The 20305-nt window shown below is 37.3% G+C and overlaps 1 protein-coding gene across 1 annotated transcript in view; it reads left to right on the top strand.

Annotated features, from left to right (window-relative positions):
- Positions 1-19439, top strand: part of BCHE (butyrylcholinesterase) — a 44964-nt gene extending 25525 nt beyond the window's left edge. Inside the window, exons 3-4 of the mRNA XM_075570615.1 lie at positions 3195-3361; positions 13917-19439. Of these exons, the coding sequence (XP_075426730.1) occupies positions 3195-3361; positions 13917-14041 (292 nt within the window). The 3' untranslated portion in view covers positions 14042-19439. The remainder of the gene's footprint in view (positions 1-3194; positions 3362-13916) is intronic.
- The last annotated feature ends 866 nt before the right edge of the window (positions 19440-20305 follow it).

Here is a 20305-nt window from a genome sequence, read left to right as displayed (position 1 = left end):
AATTCTGTACAGTTTGCACATCTCTAATTTGGACTCTTGCGGACAATTGGAGTTGAAGTGTATTTATTAAATGTGAAAGGGGTGTCAAGTATATCTGGAGTCAGTAGTGTTGGTGTAAATACTGTAAATTAAAGAGATGCTTCTTTTCAGATGTGAACTTTCACCCGGGATTTAAGAATGGTCTATGGCAAGGATCACAAACTCAGTCCTCAAGGGCTACACACAGGCCAGCTTTTATGGATATTCCTGCTTCAGCAGAGGTGGCTCAATCGTACCAGTCTTCAACTGAGCCACCTGTGCTGAAGCAGGGATATCCATAAAAGCTGGCCTGTGAAGGACTAGGGAGAGATGAGTAAAAATAGGTTTAAGACATGTGAGGGCTGTAGAGGTGGAAGTTACAAAGAGGGGACAGCCTTGGATCGAGCGTAAGAGACAAGGAGGGGTGCTATGAGAGATCGGCGTTTACGATATATGGACTGCAGAGTCTAAATGTAAAGGAAGATAATTTTGTCATTAATATGGAAATTATTGGAAGCAGCAAAGATTTCAGGAGGTCAGAAGCAGACCCGAAGCTAGAAGAGCAAGAGATGGTGTGAGCAGCGACACCTTAAATAGATTGGAAGGGAGAGCGTGTGAGGTCCGGAGGTCAGTTGTAAGAATGTTGCAGCAATTAATATGTGAGAGAGCAAGGTATTAGTGTTTTACTAGTGGAGGAACAGAGAAGGGGGAACAGAGATTGCTGATAGGCAATCTGCGATTTGTGACTGGGCTGCAGGTGGAAGGTCAGGTGCAGATAAATATAGTGGTGGGTTATCAGCATAGAGATGATAGCTGAAGCCGGAAGAGTTAATGAGGTCACCCAGGGAGCAAAGTGTGTACATGACAGACACAAAAAATACATTTACAACTGTACATACATCCGTTGATTATTTCAGCATGCAAAACTGCTGATAATTGTAATGATATATAATGTAGGTAGGCACAGATAATGAGATAGCAACATCTTACCTGTCTCTGCCAGCATATACTGTACTAGTCAAACAGCTCTAGTTGTTTTTTTAATCACCCTTACCCCCCTCCTTTCCCAGAATCATTGCCCAATTTCTCATGCTCCAGTTCAAAAACATCAGTGGTGCTCAACTCTTGTCCTCATGCACCACCCCCTCCTCCCCCCTTCCCCCAACTGGTCAGGTTTTCAGGCTATCCCAGCTTCAGCACAGATGGCTCAATCAGAGTCAAAGATATCCTGAAAACCTGGCCTGTTGGAGGCTTGAGGACTGGAGTTGAGCACCCCTGGAGGGTGCTACTCTTAAAGGTAATACTTATTTTCAACTTGAAGTTGATGAAGATGCTTGTGTTGAAGGGGTTGATGATGATAATTTGAACTTGTAGTTAACGCAACTGCATTATTATTATTAGTATCTACATTCTCTGTATACAGATCTGTGTATACTTGTAGAGAGAGGACAGACAGGTCAGCGTGTGACCCATGGCCACATACACACTAACTGGATTGCAGAGCAGTGTACCACATAGGACAAAAAAAAAAACCACACACACACAACTACACAGTCACGGCAAAAAATGTATTCTATGTAGTAGTGATGCACTCAATATGCAAATATATTATTCAAACTGCAAAAATTATTAGTAGTAATTAGTATATATATATTGTGACAACTCAGTCACTTTGCAGGGTCTTTTCTCTCACATTAAGGCAGGAAATGTTGGGTTCATTTATCAGGTTTAGTAACAAAAGGGCACAAAACAAAATACCTAGCTCCCTCTGGAGCACTAACGAACATACTTGTCTGTTCCTTAACTTTGGATTGGAGAGCTAAGCTCTTTACCAATACTTAGCCTTTAAACCTGTGTAAGCAACAATACCTCTCTCTGTGACCCGCTCAGGCTGTGGGTTTGGTATATATATATATATATATATATATCAACTTCTCCTTCTTCTCCTTCTTCTCCTTCAGACAATAATGCAATATATAATATATATTATATATACTAATACATTTTGCAGTTTGATTAAGATATGTGCATTTTGAGTGCATCACTACATGAAACACTTTTTTTCCCACAACTTTGTGTGATCATTTTTTTTATTATAAATTATTATATAATATTATACACCCCCAAATAAGGGTGCATGTTATAATTGCTAACTTGCAACTTGTCTTAGACGTCAGTTCAGTTGTTGTTCTATTCCGCTGGGATTTAATGACTGGTTTACAGATAGACATGGGACAGGTCAGATAGTGGTGTTTTACTTGAGCAAATTTGGGAGTTTTTATTGTGAACTGAAAAAATGAATTTATTGCTGTAAGTACTAGAAGTGATAAAAAAACATAATAGAATCTGAATATTACCCGGTCCCAGGAAACCAAACCCAAATGGAGTAACTAGTCTAGACTGAATTTATGCCTTGAGTCATGTCAGGTGGTGGTTTGCCTATCTCTCCTTAATACTAAATCCAGTAATCTAACCATCCATATTAATTATAATTTTTAGATATAATTAAATGTACAGTAAATATAATTCTTATTATTATTCTTTCATGCCTCTCTCTGTCTCCCTGCCACTCCTAACCCCTCTTTGGATGCTCTCTGTTCTCTCCCACCCAGCTTTATTAGGATAGGGGGGTGAAGTATTGCGAGATATGAGGCAAACAGTAAACCAACGCAAGGATTTGCCTTGGTTTCATCTCGAGGCCCAGCATGGAGATTCAAGGCTCGAGCAAAAATCCGGGTGTGTCGGATTTCACGAATACAACTCATTTATCTCTAATAAAGATATCTTTTAACAGAAGGCTACATGTGGAGCTTAAGCAATATTTGGTTGACTTTTATTATGCATTTCCGTCTTTCTTTTTGTGTGTAGCAAAGCTATTTCTTTGCCTGACATTTCCTTAACAAAATGTATGATTTTATTTGCAAACTGAGCCAGTATAGTTTCATTCATCTGCATTTCTAAGCTTGATAAATAAGTCAAAATCCATAGTGCAGTCTGCACAGTGTACTGATAAAGCTCACAAAATAGTGTGCATCGTTTGAGCTTTTAATTCAGTGATATTACAAGCATTTGAAATATGGATGAGTAACCACAGGAATGCTGATATTAAGAGTGCAGTACAAAATATGAGCAAGGTATGAAAAAACACTCAGTATGTTGATATATCTCTCTCTTAGAAATCCGAATGGGGCACAGTCTTCCGAAAACAGATGGCCTGCCTTCACACTCGATGAACAACATTACCTTATATTAGACACAGAAGAATCCAAGACAAATCGAAAAATGCGTGCCAAGCAGTGCAGATTCTGGAACAAATTCTATCCCAAAGTCCTGCAAATAACAGGTAAATAGTAACAACATGTAAAAGTTCTATGTAGTTACTTAGATTGTAAGCTCTTCAGGTCAGGGAGTCTTTTTCCTTTGTGTTGTCTGAAGTGTTTATTCCCATTGTGTTATAATATTATGTCACGTGTATTGTAAAGCGCATTGTACCTGGATGGCACGATGTAAATAAATATATACGTATTTACAGACAATTAACAGTCTCTAAGGCAACTACCATTTTTCATAGTATGGGAAAAGTCTCAGAAATGCAGAGATTTTTTTAAAACAATTATCACACAGTGTTTTCACATCTTGTGCAAAGTCTTAAAAGATACATGCAAATAATAGGACCAAAAATAATTGTATTTATGCATGAATAATGGGAAATATTAATACGAAAGACAATTTTTTCAGGACTAAAACTAATCAACGTTAGGTATGTTTCTTTTATGATTAAGGGCTTTTACTGTAAATGTGGCATATTATAGTTGGCTACTAATTAACTCCTTTATCCTGGTCGCCTCTGTAGCCCTGCCATCCACTAGCCTGTCTTGATCAAGTGATCTCTAAGTCATTCTGGTGATGTTGATGGAATAAGAGGGTCCTCCCCTTGTGTGCAGATTTAACAAAGCACTTTCCCAGATATACTCTTCATATACTCTTCAGAAAGGAGCATAGTGCCATGAGTCAACATACAGAGTACAGATGTAGTAGGCGTTATTGCAACAGCGAATGTTAACCCTGCCCCTTTTCCGAGCATGACTGATTGAGATACAATGGTGTCTGCTCCCACATGGCACGTTGTGTGTGTCCCACAGCAATGCACCAGCGGGAATATTGTCTGCTACATCTGTATGTCACAAGGGCCACTAGTGAGCCGGCCCTCGTGATGTACACTGTACGTCTATAAGCCACTAAAGGGGTTTAGTTGTGGCAGTGGATGTTTAATTAAAATAAGAAGTCACATATACAAAAATAAGTCACTAATTACTTGCTGGGGCTCTTTCTATGAAAGATCAAGGAATATTTGATTATTTACTTTTTTCTTTTCCCTCTGCCAATTTATTTGCCTTACCCTTGCTTTCTAATGTTCAAAGGGAAATGGTCCAATACTGTTATATAATTATATGGAAAAAAGATATGATGCATATTTAAAAACAGGTTTTGACTAATGCAAAGTTGGCAAAATTATAAATAAAATGGTATTCAACATATTTGATCCTTTTTATTATTAAATTTAAAAAAAGGACAGAACCTGGAAATAATATTGGAAGCTTAACATCAGAAATAAGGGAATTTTATACAAAATGGCAAAAGTCTTTTAGTTCATAGAGTTTGAACATTGTAGATCTTGCTTTAAAAAAACAGATATTGTACTATAGCAATTACCATTATGTTTAAATCTGTGATTAGGAAAGGTGACTAAAAATACTTTGCAATCCATGAATCAAGCTCAAGAAATATTTAACTCTTTAAATGTCGGTTGCTTGATAGTTATGCGTCTCACATTTGGAGTAGTACATTAGTCATCTGATTTGACAGATCTTGTTTTTGTCGTACAGAAAAGAGAAGCTGATTGGCATGGATGCAGAATTTGAGACATTCCACTATACACTGTGCATCTGGTGACTTCTCTAGAGCTTAAACACATCACAAATCACAAAGCAACTAACTAATAAATGGGTGAAGATTAATAGCTTGGTACATGGATGCTTTGAATATTGTAAAATGTATACAGTTTGTTAATACAATTTTCTTTCACACGATGCAGATATCTTTGGCTTTGAGGTTGACACCAACCAACCCTGGCAGATTTAACTGATATTAAGAATAGTGGTATTAATTAGTCATTAAGAATTACTCACAAATAATAATTAACAATTACTTAATTAAAGTTCAAACGTATACACCTAAATGTTTAGAGAAAGCTTATTGCACTCCTACAGGATCAAGATAATAAATGGGCGGTTCCACCCAACAAAATGCCCAGGAATTATGAACTGTTAACGATCAAATTACCCAATAATGGCAAAATTAACTGACCAGCTAAATTGATCCATGCAGCACTATACTATCATACCATCATCTATGTAATGCTGTTCTCTTATGTTCTGTATTCTTTATGGAAACATGCAAAATCCTTAATAACATTTTTTTTTTAATTAAATAAAAAAATAATAGTGGCCGTTGCATACTGTGTGCAACTCTGATACTGTAAGAAGATCCTCCCTAATGGTTTTATAAACACCTCCAATTTGCAAGTCGATACAAAGCACCTTCAAGATGTTTTGCCAGAGGATATATGAGTTGAGGAAGAATAGAACACATACAGTAAATACTTTTGTACTTTTCAGGTCATAGCGTTGTTATAAAAGTTCTGCATTCACTATAATAAAACAGAAAAACCGCAGGCACATTTTTATAAACAGAATATTAAGCCAGTAGCATTTTGGGAGAAGTTCTTGATGTTTCTTTATTCACCAGAAAACAAAAGGGTTAGAGCTAATATGGGGGCATGAAAAATTACATTAGGAATTGGAAAACAAAAGAAAGAAAAATAGAAGAATACACAAATTTAGGGTATTACGCTGATTCCCACCGTGGGTACTATAATTTTTAGAAGTGATGTCAGGTCTATTAAAAATACTGTCTCTTATCTGAAGTATATAGGGACAACCTTAACCAACAATTCAGCGTCTTGAAGCCATGGGAGTCCATTGGGAGACAGGAACTGGATGGTATTGTGTGTTTTGACTTAAATGTTGGCCATCTACTAAAACTACAAAGCGGTATCAGTATAAAAATCCTCCAACGGATTGCTGAATCCACGGATTCGAATCTACAAATACGTTCACGGGTTTTATCCAATGGCCGATTTTGATGAATCCACCTGGATTGAAACCGACCAAATCTGGATTTTTGGGGTAACATCAGAAAAAAAACGGGAAGAACATTTCGGTGGATTCACCCATCTCTATCTGTGGTAATTATACAGTATATGCAGGTTTTTGTTTACAACATTATTGTGTCTGATCTCAACCCTGGCTTAGTAGCCCAGAAGGTTACATCAGTTTACCCAAACACCAATGCAAGTAAGATTTTTATTTTTCTAAGATGCAGCGTCTCATTGGAGATCATTTTTGCAACAGGATACATGGACTTTTTAACCAGGGTTTTTCTACTGATATTGTAGTTTTGTTGAAAACTTTGGTTTTCCTTTTTTTTTTTTTTTACTTTTTTGGCTATATACAATAAGGATTAGGACCTTTACAGTGTTCTCCTGAAGTTGAGCGGTGTAGAATAAAGTTTTTAGCTTGATACTTTAGTCAAGCGTGTTTTCTCTTTCTAGATTTTCTAATACATCTCTGCTCCGCCACATTTATGAATTTCTAATGATATATTTTATAAACAATGATGTATTTTTAATTACAATACTATTTGAATGAAGGAGAATGGTCCTCCAAGGCAAGGGATTTGTTCTCAGATTGTCAAAGAAGTGACTGTTACACAGGATGCTAATATATCTTCACTTGTTTCTTCAAATTAAGTAAACCATACAAAAAAAGCCAATCTCTTGTGAACTATTACAACTTTATCCAAATATTTATAACATAAGTAGGAAGAGGATTGAGATTGCAGACATTTCCCACTCTAAATAAAATTGACGATGGATTTAAATCTGAATGCTCAATTAAATGAATTACACTGATTATACTGTAGAACAGCGGTGCGCAAACTGTGGGGCGCGACCCCCAGGGGGGGCGCGACACTGCCGACGGGAGGCGCGGGGTTTACAGAGGCCCCGCGCGCTTCCCGAAGGCACTTAAATTAAGTGCCGGGGGAGCTGCAGGGCCTCTGTAAACCTAACTTACCGTGGCTCCGGCGGCTTCCTCCCTGCGGCGCCATGGCAACGCGGCGTCAAAATGACGCTGCGAGGTCATGTGACGTCACGTTGCTATGGCAACGTGACGTCATTACGCCGGAGCGCGGGTAAGTTGGGGTTGGGGGGGGCGCGGGAGCGAGGGGACAGCTGTCAGGGGGGCGCAGGGAAAAAAGTTTGCGCCCCCCTGCTGTAGAACATAATAATATACCATAAATCTATCTAAATGAAAAGATAATCTTAGTAAATATGATGGAGAAATAAAAAAACCTCTGCAATGAAAAAGGTTTTGGCAAATAGGATACTGAATTGAGAAGGAACATATGGATGACTATCACATGAGTATAGGAATAAGTAAAATAAAAAAATTCAGATGCTGTGGACTATGAACAACAACGAGTTTATAGGTAGCCTAGAAAATAATATAATCTTCAAAGTAATTTTAGACTGTATAATTCACAGAGATTTGCCAAAAGGGATCTCTGCTATGAACAAAGTTCCACACAAGGGGAACAATCGGATTTAGATACTGGAGGAGTTCCTATGGTCATGAGATCTAGATCAAGCAAAGTAGGGGTTTCCAACTCCAGTCCTCAAAGGCCACAAACATGTCAGGTGTTAAGGATAACCCTTATTCAGAACAGGTAGGTCAATCAGTGGCTCATGACTGAGCCACAGATTGAGACACCAGTGCTGAAGCAGGCATATCCCTAATACCTGGCCTGTTGGTGGCCCTGGAGGACTGGAATTGGCCACCCCTGAAGTAGAGAGAGGTAATATAGATATGATCATGGGAGCTCAACCTCTCCTTCTCTTTTTGCAACTATGCACGGGCAAGAAGTCCAAGCAGGTACAGGACATGACAACAGCACAAAAAGAGTAATTATTCAGACAGGGGTCATCTGACCAACAATTAGTGATCAATCTTTCAAATCAACCAATAGATTAATCACATTAGTTTACTGAGTAAAAGTGTATCAATCTGTACTATTAAACAACTAGATACATTTAATATTAAAAAAATATATTTAACTTTTTGTCCGTACATTATCTATTAAAAAAACATTAAATTGTTCAGAATTGATATCAATATGAAGAATCCCTAGGCACTAAAAGGGAATATAAGGCCTGCAGTGATGTAGAAGATCTTTATGATTAGGTAAAACAGAAACATATGAAATGAGAGATGGGCGTAAACTGCAAAAAGATATTTCCATGAAAAAAATCAACCTTTTTTCCCCTCAAATAAAATAAGTTCAGCCAGAGACCCCTTGTTAAGGCTGCCAGCAAGGATATTGACAATATGAGAACATCACATTTTATGTCCTATGATAATCTAACTATGAAAGATAAAAACTGCACTGTTTGAAATACAGCAGATGAATCATATAATTATAAAACCCTCAACTAAAGGTGGAAATATAGTAGTAATAAATGTAATTCGTTATCAGAAAGAAAATTTGAGACAATTTCTTAATGAACAATGTTATTCTAAATTGACTTTTGATTCTACCATTAAATATAGTCACCTACTAAATATAATTATAGTGAAAGCTTTTCTCGACAATGTAATTGATAAAAAAAAATCACATATTATTTACTGGTAACACATCCAATGATTCCTACATTCTACAGTATGCCTAAAATTAGTAAATCATTAAAACACCACCTGTTAGACCCATACAGTATACTAGTTGCTGGAATATGCTATTTTTTAGAGCCTTCCTGCAACTATATAGACAGTTTTCTACAACCATACGTGTCAATTTTAACATCTAAGAGATACCACTGATGTTTTATAACCCATTGAAAATCTATGGGTTAATAGAGGTTGTTACTTGGTATCACTGAATGTAGAATCATTCTATAGCAACATTCCGCACCATTCTGAGGGCCATCAAATACTTTCTTGATGTGGGAAGTTGTAAGGATTGTACACATAACACATTTGTATTGGATATACTCTTTTTCACACTGACACATAACCAATTTGTATACGATACATCCTTTTTTTTCAACAAATAGGTACAGCTATGGGAGCAATATTTGCAACATCTTATGCAAATCTATTCTGGGTTGGTGGGAGAGAGAGGTAGTATTTCAAAAGGAAAATATGGTGCATACAGTACAGATCATGTTCTTATAAGGCGTGGTTTATAGATGATATCCTATAAATCTGGGATGAGAAAGGGAAGAACTGATATCGTTTGTTGATAATTTGAACTCTAATGATATTAACCGTAAATTAACTGTAGAAATCAATAAAGAAAGTATTAATTTTTTGGACACCACAGTTTCTATTGGAGACAATGGACTCCTAAAAATCAATAGAGATTCCACACCAACAAATTCTGTGCTGCAAGCAGACAGTGCCACACTAAGCAGCTAATTGAAGGTATACCAGTTGAGCAATACCTGAGAGTAAAAATAAATTGTTACAGTATCAAGACATTAATTGTGAGATGGAAACTAAGAAATTACTAAGTCCTTGAGAAAAGCCTATACAAGGGCAAAAGTGAGCAATAAAACAGAGCTATTAGTAAAAAAAAAAAAAGACTAATATATACATTTATAAATTAATATATTTTCTATATATTGGGAATTAATGTTGTTGAATGGAGATCTGAAACCATTTCTAGATCCCAAACCTATTGTAATATATAGTAGAGGTAATAACTTAAAGGATATGTTAGTGCATAGTATCTTTCAACAAGAGGGAAATAAAGATCAATTTAAACATCAAGGAATGTACAAATATGAGGAGGGGAGGGTGGTATCTGTCAATATGTAAAGACTGGAGACATTTTCTTCAACAATGGAAAGAGTGCATAATTAAACATTACAGTAATTGTACGACGAATAGAGTTATTTATTTATTGACCTGCAGTAAAAAATGATGTAGGCATGACAACACGCCCTTTCCAAAATGGATTATAGAACATATTAGTGATATATAATCAGGTAACATGCTAACCTCAGTAGGAAGACATTTTAAATCCTGTTGAGGGTGCTCCATAAATGGACTAACTAGAAACTGAGTACATTTAGGATTGTGTGCTGGGAATTTAGTACAGTGTTTTCTTTGTTTAGAAGCCAGATAGATATACATTTAAAAAATCTGTCCCCCAAAATGTTTACATGAGGACCCACTCTTTTTTTTTAAATAAATGTATACATTTTATTTATTATATCTACATTATGCAATTATTTGTGGAAAGGAAGAGTCACTAAGAAATGTAGGTATTTGTATAAAAATTGTGTTTAATGATGTCCTAGTAAGTAAGTTTTAAGGTCCATGTTAGACAAAGAGGAGCAAAGAACCCCGGAATAAGACGGTAGTACATCGGGAAAACGTACGTCGGCTGTGAGTGAAAAGCCATTGGATGTGAATGAGGAGATGTTGTCCTTAAACTGGAGACTTCTTAAAACGTGAGCCCCCACATTCTGGGGGGTGGGGAGGGGTTCTGAGAGCACGTGGGGGCCTGGTATTAGGCACTGGAAATTGAGCCCAACTTCCATGTCCGACAGCAGCTGAGCCTCTACAGCCTCTTTACTTGCTGTGGGGGAGGGGGAGTGTAAAAGAAAGAGAAAGGGGGACGGCAAAACCACCAACACGGGGAACCCCGGTGGAACCTCTAGATTTTGTGTTTTTTTTAATTTATTTGTGGGACCTTTTAAAAAAAATTGCAGTGGGAGGGGGTGGGGGGAGGGCAAAAATTATTGTTAACACCACTGTGTGGCCCTTAGCATACAGGAGATGGTACAGATACACTTGTTAATTCTATGATAATAGATTTTACAATCCAGTTCAACATGAAAGGCCAGAGGTTGTGTAATTCCCAAAACATAAATGACAATACATCACGTTTTGTACCAAATGTGGTGCAAGGGCAGTTGATTTTGATTAGTGGTGTGATCGAACACATAAATCCTGCTTTACTTGTGATGGGCTCATTTCTGTCTAGGATAGTCATCTCACAAAGACTGATGAGGCTGGTTGTAATTAGATGCATGACTTGTGATGTGATTTGTGTGACCTTATCACTAAACAAAATAACCGTGGCAACAAAATATCACATGGCATTTCCTGCTGTTGCCTTCCATTCACTGAAATCCACAATGGAATTTGGTTGTTATATTGGATTGAATGACTATGGAGCTATAAGTAATTAACCTGATCAATTACGCTATGAAGACACGTTTAATGAAGAATATGTTTTCTGTTATCATGTTATTAAGGAAGGAAAATGTAAAAAAAAAAGTGTAAAACTGGGCACCAATTGTGAAAGTGTAATAATAAACACATATAATATGTTAAGGTTAAAGTGAACGAATGATACAGGGACAATAATAACAATATTGTCGTAGGACGTTAGAGGCGACTGCTTGTTTTATTATTGTCCCCATATCACTCGTTGCTCCATCGGTAGTCTACGGTGTATACTCTGAGACATCGCTGGAGGGTTGTGTAACAGCGGTGCAATCCAGTGATGTCAGAGGACCCGCGACGAGGCACCGGAGCATCAGCATTCATTGAGGGTGTCATTATCCTCTAGCTGTGAGTGTGGGACTTTGTGCTGCATTTTTTTCTTCGCCATAACGCTACATTACCTGAATGCCAAAGAGGCACATCTAACTGAGGGAAGCGGTTATAACTCCGCGGGAGGTCTTGAGGACGCTGACGGAGCCATGATCCAGCGATATCCCAATTCCATTCAGCCAAAGGCACAGGATAACGGTGATTTACATCAAGTGGCAGAACAGCAGCCTACTGAGTGAAAACATGTACACTAAACATGACATGCTTTTATGATCTGTATTCTTGCACGTGCATTCATTACTTTTCACTTGAACTTTAATATATATATACATACAGTGGTTGACAAATCACCAAAAAATCTACCCGCCACACAAAAAAATCTACTCGCCACCTTGTACCTAACGTGTGCTGCTTGGGCCAATATTTACTCGCCCGGGGGTTAAATCCACTCGCCCGGGGCGAGCAAATGTATAGGTTTGTCGAACACTGTATATATATATATATATATATATATATATATATATATATATATATATATACAGTGTTTGACAAACCTATACATTTGCACACCCCGGGCGAGTCGATTCTAACATCGTGGCGAGCTCCTATTTGCCCAAGATGCACACGTGTGGTACAAGGTGGCGAGTAGATTTTTTTGTTTGGCGAGTAGATTTTTTGGTGATTTGTCGACCACTGTATATATATATATATATATATATATATATATATATATATATATATATATATATATATATATATATATATATACGTTTACACTATGAGTCGTGCGCTGTCTTTTTTCTTTACAGTTATTAAGGGTTGTGATAATGTTACATGGCTGTAGAGAATGGAGAATGTATTTACACATGGATAAACCCCAAAATAAAATTTCTTACATTTACTACATTCTAAACGGCTTTTATTTTGTGGAAAGAATCTATTTCTGGCAACCTTTGGGTTTTTTTTGGTTTGCATTTTCTTTTTTATATTAAAATAATCCATTAAATTGCACTAATGTGATGTTGGCGTGCAAACATTTTCGAGTTTTATTATCCTGAGAGAAATATACACGTAGCAGCAAAAGTAGATATTACACATGTATTTCTACTAACAATTTTACCTTTCAATGCATGCCTCTTGGACTTAAATTCAGACGCATGTAATAACTGCTATTTTCATGACATAATAAGTTTGCTTTTTTTCATGACAAACTATAAAATATCAAACTATAGCCTCATTTTAGATGGAATGAGTCACATCTATATGTTGGGGTGCATACTGTATGTAGGAGATCTGAATTGAATAGCAACAAACCTATAAAATAAAGTTGTAACCACAATTCTTACATAGGGTACAATCTGAATGTGCAATTATTAATAGGATGGATAAAGCATGAACTTGAGGAAGGTCTGTAGCATTAGGAACAAGACATTCGTGCAATGAGGGAATAGATCAAAGCTTGAGAATTTCAGGACGCACTTCTTTTCTAGATTGGGGTTTCTTTGTACCTGACCCGGGTTGGTGAGAGAGCATCTTCTTCTACTGTGGATGCTTGATCTACAAATATTTATTTTGGAACACTCACAATACTGTAAATCATGAGGTGCTCGACTCCAGTCCTCAAGCACTCCCTCCAAACAGCTCAGGTTTTCCAGATATCCCAGCTTCAGCATAGGTGGCTCAACCAGAGGCTAAGTCTTCTGAATGAGCCACCTGTGCTGAAGCAGGGACTGATTGAGTCATCTGTGCTGAAGCAGGAATATCCTGAAAAGGGGGAGGGGGGTGGGCGCTTGAAGACTGGAGTTGAGCAACCATGCTTTAAACTGATCGCTCCAAGGGAATTGGCCCAACGATGCGTACAGTATGAGGATGTAGCAGAATTCTGTAAGGCCTTATATTGAAGTACAAATAATGTCGTTAAAATAGGAGTAATGTAAAAGAATACATACTTTAAAGTAGTTTGGAACAGAAACAAAATCTAAGGAAGTTTAACAATAATAATACAGTACATTGAATCTGAAGAAGAATTGTTTGCATTTACTTGATCATATTTCCAGTTTTGAGAGGACATTGCCAGTAACACACATTTTGTTTTCAATTAATGTAAACAGAGATTCAAATTTAGATTAATACAGCCCTTGTAATGTTTTTCAGGAAATATTGATGAAGTAGAACGACAGTGGAAAGCTGAATTCCATCGCTGGAACAATTACATGATGGACTGGAAAAATCAATTTAATGATTACAGCAGTAAGAAGGAAACCTGTGCTGGTCTCTAATTAATAGCTTTACCCTTTCAAGAATAACCATATTATAGCTGATTGGTGCAAACATGCTGGTAGTGATTTGACATGATTGTTTACCCATGATTCAAATAATGCAAATTAAACAGAATATCAGAACAATATTATAAATTATACAGGGCATTTTTTTTGCAGCGACCAAATGACCGCCAGTGTTTGGCCACAGAAGGGCCTTCCGCTGCTGCCGATCCGCCACATGCACTTCTACAATAAAGTATGTTTTTAGTGCTTAGAGGTTTTTGTTTAAGGTGGTTAGGGTAGGGGGTTAACTTTAGGGGGGTTAGCAGTTAGGGTAGGTTGTTGGCTTTAGGGGTTTTAGTGGTTAAAGTAAGGGTTAGCTTTAGGGGTTTTTGTAGTTAGCATGTGGTCAGCTTTAGGGGTTTAAGCGGTTAGTGTAGGTGGTCAACTTCAGGGGTTTTAGCGGTTAAGGTAGGGGTTAGCTTTAGGGTTTTTTGTGGTTAAGGTAATGGGTTAACTTTAGGAGTTTTAGGGTAAGGGGTTAAGGGCTTTAGGGTAGTGGGCAGCATTAGTATTAGGGGTTAACATTAGGGGTTTTTAGGTTTAAGGTTAGGACTTACCTTAATGCAAAGCAGCCGGCAGCGAGGTGATTTCCGGCCGTCATTTGGATGCGGCAAAATGGCCATGACCAAATTTCTTAGACCGCACACTATGAGGTCTATGTACTAAGATCATAGTCAAAATGTTTTTGTGCGTCAACATTTTAGTTTGAAAAAGCAGCGCACACCTCCATACAATGTGCATCGTATATACTGTATGAAGGTGGATATGTGACCTCATACAGTACACAAGATGCATAGTTTGTTGTTTGACAGATTGTCATGTTGAATACAGTACCTGACTGATACAATTGAAATACAAACTGCATTTTCTGTATTTTTTTTAATGTAATTCTAATACTGGCAAAATATAAACGATTACTGTCATATTATTTGTAATAACCATACTGTGTAAATAATACATTTTGTTAACCTATATAATGAAACATCTATGCAGCATCCGGTACATTTCAATGTAATTCTGCGTTAACAATAGAAACAGACTTTAGAATTTACAGTACTCCGGATTCAACTTGATCGAAGATTTTGACGTAGGTTCCACTGTTTTCTGGTGTGCAGATACAATTTTATTTGGTACTCACTTTTTACATTTGTGTGTCAGAAATGTCCCGTTTGTTTGCGCCAATATACCTGACTAAAACACTTATGGCACCAAATTGGAAAAAAAAAAGTTAGTACATAGACAGGCACAAGGGCAATGTAACTGGTGATTTCGGTGTGTCAATTGTAAGCCAAAATTTCCAGTTGCAATGTTTAAGGACATTCATATTGTCCTATACGTTAAAAGGAAGCTTGGGATAAGAGACTGAATTTACAGACTTATAGTTCAATTTATTCTTTTTTTATGTGTTCATTTTGAAATCTGTTTTTGAAGTTGTCATAGTTTCTCTATGTTTCTTAGGGCCCAGTTTCGAAGCCACTTTGATCACTGTGTCAAAAATGATTCCATTTGAGTAAATGTCCACAACAGGGGTGGCCAACTCGAATCCTCAAGAGCTACAAACAGGTCATCATTTCAAGCTATCCCAGCTTCAGCACAGGGGGCTCAATGAATCAGTGGCTCAGTAGACTGAGCCACTGATTGAGCCCACTGTGCTGAAGATGAGAACCTGCGAAGATGAACTGTTCATAGCTCTTGAGGACCGGAGGTGGCCTGTTCTGGTCCACAATATACAACTCAAGCCAAAAATGTAACCACCACTTTCCCGATTATTTTTAAGCACAAAATGTTTTCAACGTTATTTTTCCACAGCTGCAGTACTTCTCGGTCACCCAGGTTACATATATTGTAAGGTGCAACAATTACAAGGTTATCAAGAGAGAGTAAAAAAAAAAAAGGGGGGGCCTACAAATTTGGGAAGGGGCAGAATAGAAATGACATTGGGCAGATAATAAAATCTTTTTTTTCATCCAAAATGTAGCTACTTTTATTGTGGGCATTGTGTTGACAGTCTGAAAATTAAAAGCCGCATGCAAATTGTGGAAGCCTGAACTTAACATCTTGCTATAAAAAACTTTAGTGAAAACAAAGTCAATATAAAGCCTCATTTAATATTATTAACAAAAGCCAAGTAACTGTGAAGTGAGCAAATTAGTTAAAGAAACAGTGCCTTACACAGGAATGAAAGAGTTTTTTTGCATATACGTTTTGGAATAGGATCTTGCTAATTATATTTTTGTTGTCCCACATACATCTCTGCTTCTGCCCATTAATTACTCATCCAACAAATGTCATTCATTATTAATAAAAACATGTCTGCTTTGGAGTTGTATGCATGTGTATCTGTGTATTTTAATAGCGCTACACAGCAGTAATAGATACAACTAAATAATAATAACTTTATTTCATATACAGGGCACATTTCTGCCAATGGGACACAAATGCATCACAATTACAGTACAGTGCACCGTATGCAGCACACCGGATTTCCACAGACAAAGTATTTGCTCTGATGAGTTTACAATCTATGTTTTTGTGGCCTGAGGCACAGGGAGATAAGGTGATTTGCTGACAGCAGAAATTGAACCAGCTTCCCCTGAATCAAACTCTGTGTCATTGTTTTACAGATTCAGTGTCTTTACTCACTGAGCTGCTCCTTCTCCCATAACAATGTGAGACTTACAGATGCAACTGTGGCTTCAAGCCCAGCGTCTGAGGAAAATCCACAAGCATCTCGCAAACACTCTGCAGCATAGACCAGGGGTGCACAAACTGGAGGGCATGCCCCAGAGGCCCCGCGCTCTTCCCCAAGGCATTTCAATTAAATGCTGGGAGATCGCGTGAGACCTCTGCAACTCTCAATTTACCGTGATTCAGACGGCTGTGTGGCGCATCACCATGGCAATTCTGTGTCAAAAGACGCCGCAGCGTCATTTAACGCAGTTCCCAGGTAGGAGGGTGGGCGTGATCACCAGGGAAGGCAAGACAGGGGGGTGCAGCAGCAAAAGTTTGCGCTCCACTGGCATAATCCATAGACGCTGTAATGGCCCATCGGATTAACACCAACCAACAGTTTCATCTGTAATGGAATTAGCTAATAATAAACAGTAGGAAAAAATTAGTCCATATCCAAGGCCCAAATCAGGGAACATAACGCGACCGTAACTAAAACAAGATCGGATGTTATGCTCCCTGAGTTAATGTTGTATCCTGTATGCTAATTATATGCAAAAACAATATCCAAACTATGTAATTGGCTTAGGCCTAACGTAAAGTTATCGTAGCATCATGTTGCATTAACTTCCAATAATGTGACGTTATATACGTGTTAGCGTTACTCCGATCCAGACCATGAAATAGGTCTTTAGCTCAAGTAGAGTAAGGAAGAGAAAAAAATAATGCATTGTTAATTAAATCCTACCCAGCTGTGCAGTTACACCCATCGAAACCCTGTAAACACCCCAATTATCCTTGGCACTAACGTCCGTTATAGTAAACACGTTGCTCTTTGGATTATATTACATTTTATAGAATCAACATGAAAGCCATAGTACATGTCATGTGACATCAAACCAACATGTTAAGGTCTATTTTTGACATTTAATATGAGCTTTAAAGGATACACTTTGTATGTCATTTTCATGCACACATAAAACACATAAATATGCCAACCCATAGAATTTTTAAATCTAACGTTTATTTCCAATTCTCTTTTGCTCTGCTTTCAAAGTAGGCATTACATGAAACATTTAGAACTTAAGCCATAGATACAGCTCAACCCCCATATACCACCTGTGCTTGGGGTCCAAAGAATCACACCGCGTTATAAGCGGATCGCGTTAGAAATAATGTACAATTGTATGCATTGTACAATAAAGTATTTAAGATACCAATAATCGTGTTGTAAAGTATTCATAAATACGAAAATTGGGAGCCACGTTTGCATCGTGTTATAAGCGGATTCACGTTGTAATGGATCGTGTTATAACGGGGTTGAGCTGTATATATGTAGTAGTGACTCCTTAGCAGAATGGCACTGGATTTGAAATATAAGTAAACTAGCAATGGACAGGAGAGGATCAGTATGACCTTGGAAAACACTTTGTATCATTCTCTGAATCAATTAGCAAAACGTGTATATTTTCGGGGTTGTGTTACTCCAGATTCATACAGGACATGCTATATACAAATATGTTTGCTGTTGTTTTTTCTTTTCTTTGATAAAGCCTTATGTGTTATATGAAACAACTTGCCTGTGATGGTGGGTAACAAAATGAAATGAATAGTTTTATTTTTTCAAGCCATAGAAAAACTGATGAGGCAAGAAGTGTTTTACTTTGGAAATTGTAAAATATTTTAGTAACAGTTAATCAACATTGTTAGAATATAAGGAAAACCGAAAAACACCCCATGTGTATTACCTGTTTTCACTGTATGTTATTTTACTGATTGAATTATGTAACCTACACAATAGAGCTGTGCATGTATTCCACCTTCAGTGTGAAAAATCACCTTTTAAATAAATATTGCAGACCCATATTATCCCCCAACATGCATTTCGCTTGCTATCTTTTTTTTTTTTTTTTTTTTTAACAATTTCAGCTTGTTAGGTTGTTCAGTTTTCAGCAAAGATTAAATAGCCAAAAGTTATAAAAGCTGATTTTATGTACCCAAACTAAGCTATATAAGATAATATTACATATTTTGCTGGGCACAAGATGCTCTATTGCGGCGTGTTGGAATAAACAGACTTGCCCAGGATTACTGTCTATCAAACGTAAGATATGGCATATCCATATATGGCAAATGGAGCGGATTAAGCATACCTATGAGAAAAATCATATACATTTGCACAAGTGTGGGAACCCTGGTTGACATAAGAGGGTGGTTTGGGGCTTGATCCAGAACTAGCATTATTGTAAGAATAGACAAGGATCTAAAATGAGAGAGGATTTCAGGGATGGAAATAGTTCTTGGTGCTGAGATGCAATATTAAGAATAATGTGATGATTTTCCCCCATTGATGCTCCCTCCCCGGATGGTTTATCTATACAATTCTTGTTTAAAATTATGATTATGAATATATGTTAGATAAAGTTCTCTATGTTAAAAAGCAACTGTCGATATATTGTAATGATTAACAGCTTCCCCAACCCCCTTTTCCCTTCTGTATCCCAATACCTTAATAAAAAAAATATTGTTTAAAAAAAAAAAAAAGAAGCTGATAGATGAAGCTCCAGGGTAGTCCTTTGCAAAAACTAGATGGGAAGTGAAAAATAATATGCCCAAAAGGTATTCATTGACATGTTAATAGTCAGAACCCTTTTTCTACTACTTAAACAACATATGACATGACAATGAAGCAGGTGTAGGGACTTGAGGAAGACGTAAACATTTTTATCTATGCTGTACTGCTTTTTACAGTCGAGGGGTTTTGACACTTTTGTTTTTCACCTAACCTGAATAATTGGGGTTACAAGCACTGCCAGCGCCACAATACAAAAATCCGGGATCAGCCACAAATGTATTAATCATATCCAAGTGAAAGGGTCAACGAATTGTCTTATTTCCTTGACCCAAGCCGAGATGTAACAGCTAATTAATGCAAAGGTCTGTTACTCTTATAGTCCCGTGTAATTATGTTGATTTACTGTAGAGCAAATCATGACTTGTCCCCTGGTTGCTCCTTTGCATTTGATAATAGGGTTAATAAGGCATGTTTGGGACTTATGGAAGACATACAACTTATACAAACAAACGCATGGGTATTTTATCTTTGTGGTACTTCTTGATGGATGTTTGTATAGTATGTATTGTATATATAATGTGGTGGGTGTTGGAGTTAGAGCGTGCTGGGAATGTGTGTGTTAATTTAGTTCCTGACTGGCAACAGATGCTTGGAGGTAAGTGGCCCCTCCTCCCAGAGCTCACCCCTCCCCACCTTTTTAACTTGGGAGGTTCTAGCATTTTGCTGAATGGACAGGACTCACAGTAGTTGTTTCCCCTCATACAGAGGTAAAAGGAAGGGTTCACAGTTTAGTGTTAGTACCTGCATTAGTTTTGTTTTACCTTGACGTGGCATGCAGGTTTATGAAGTTTTGGCCAAAGGGTTTAACTAAATAACCAAGTAAATATTATTATTGAAGTATTTAAACTTTATACTTATTACTTTATATGTTTTTTTCAATTGGATGTAGCATTGGGCACCCCTGTCTTTTGTTT

Source organism: Ascaphus truei, chromosome 14, assembly GCF_040206685.1.
Source record: "Ascaphus truei isolate aAscTru1 chromosome 14, aAscTru1.hap1, whole genome shotgun sequence".
Taxonomy (NCBI): Eukaryota; Metazoa; Chordata; class Amphibia; order Anura; family Ascaphidae; genus Ascaphus; species Ascaphus truei.
This window is presented reverse-complemented; position numbering and strand designations above follow the sequence as displayed.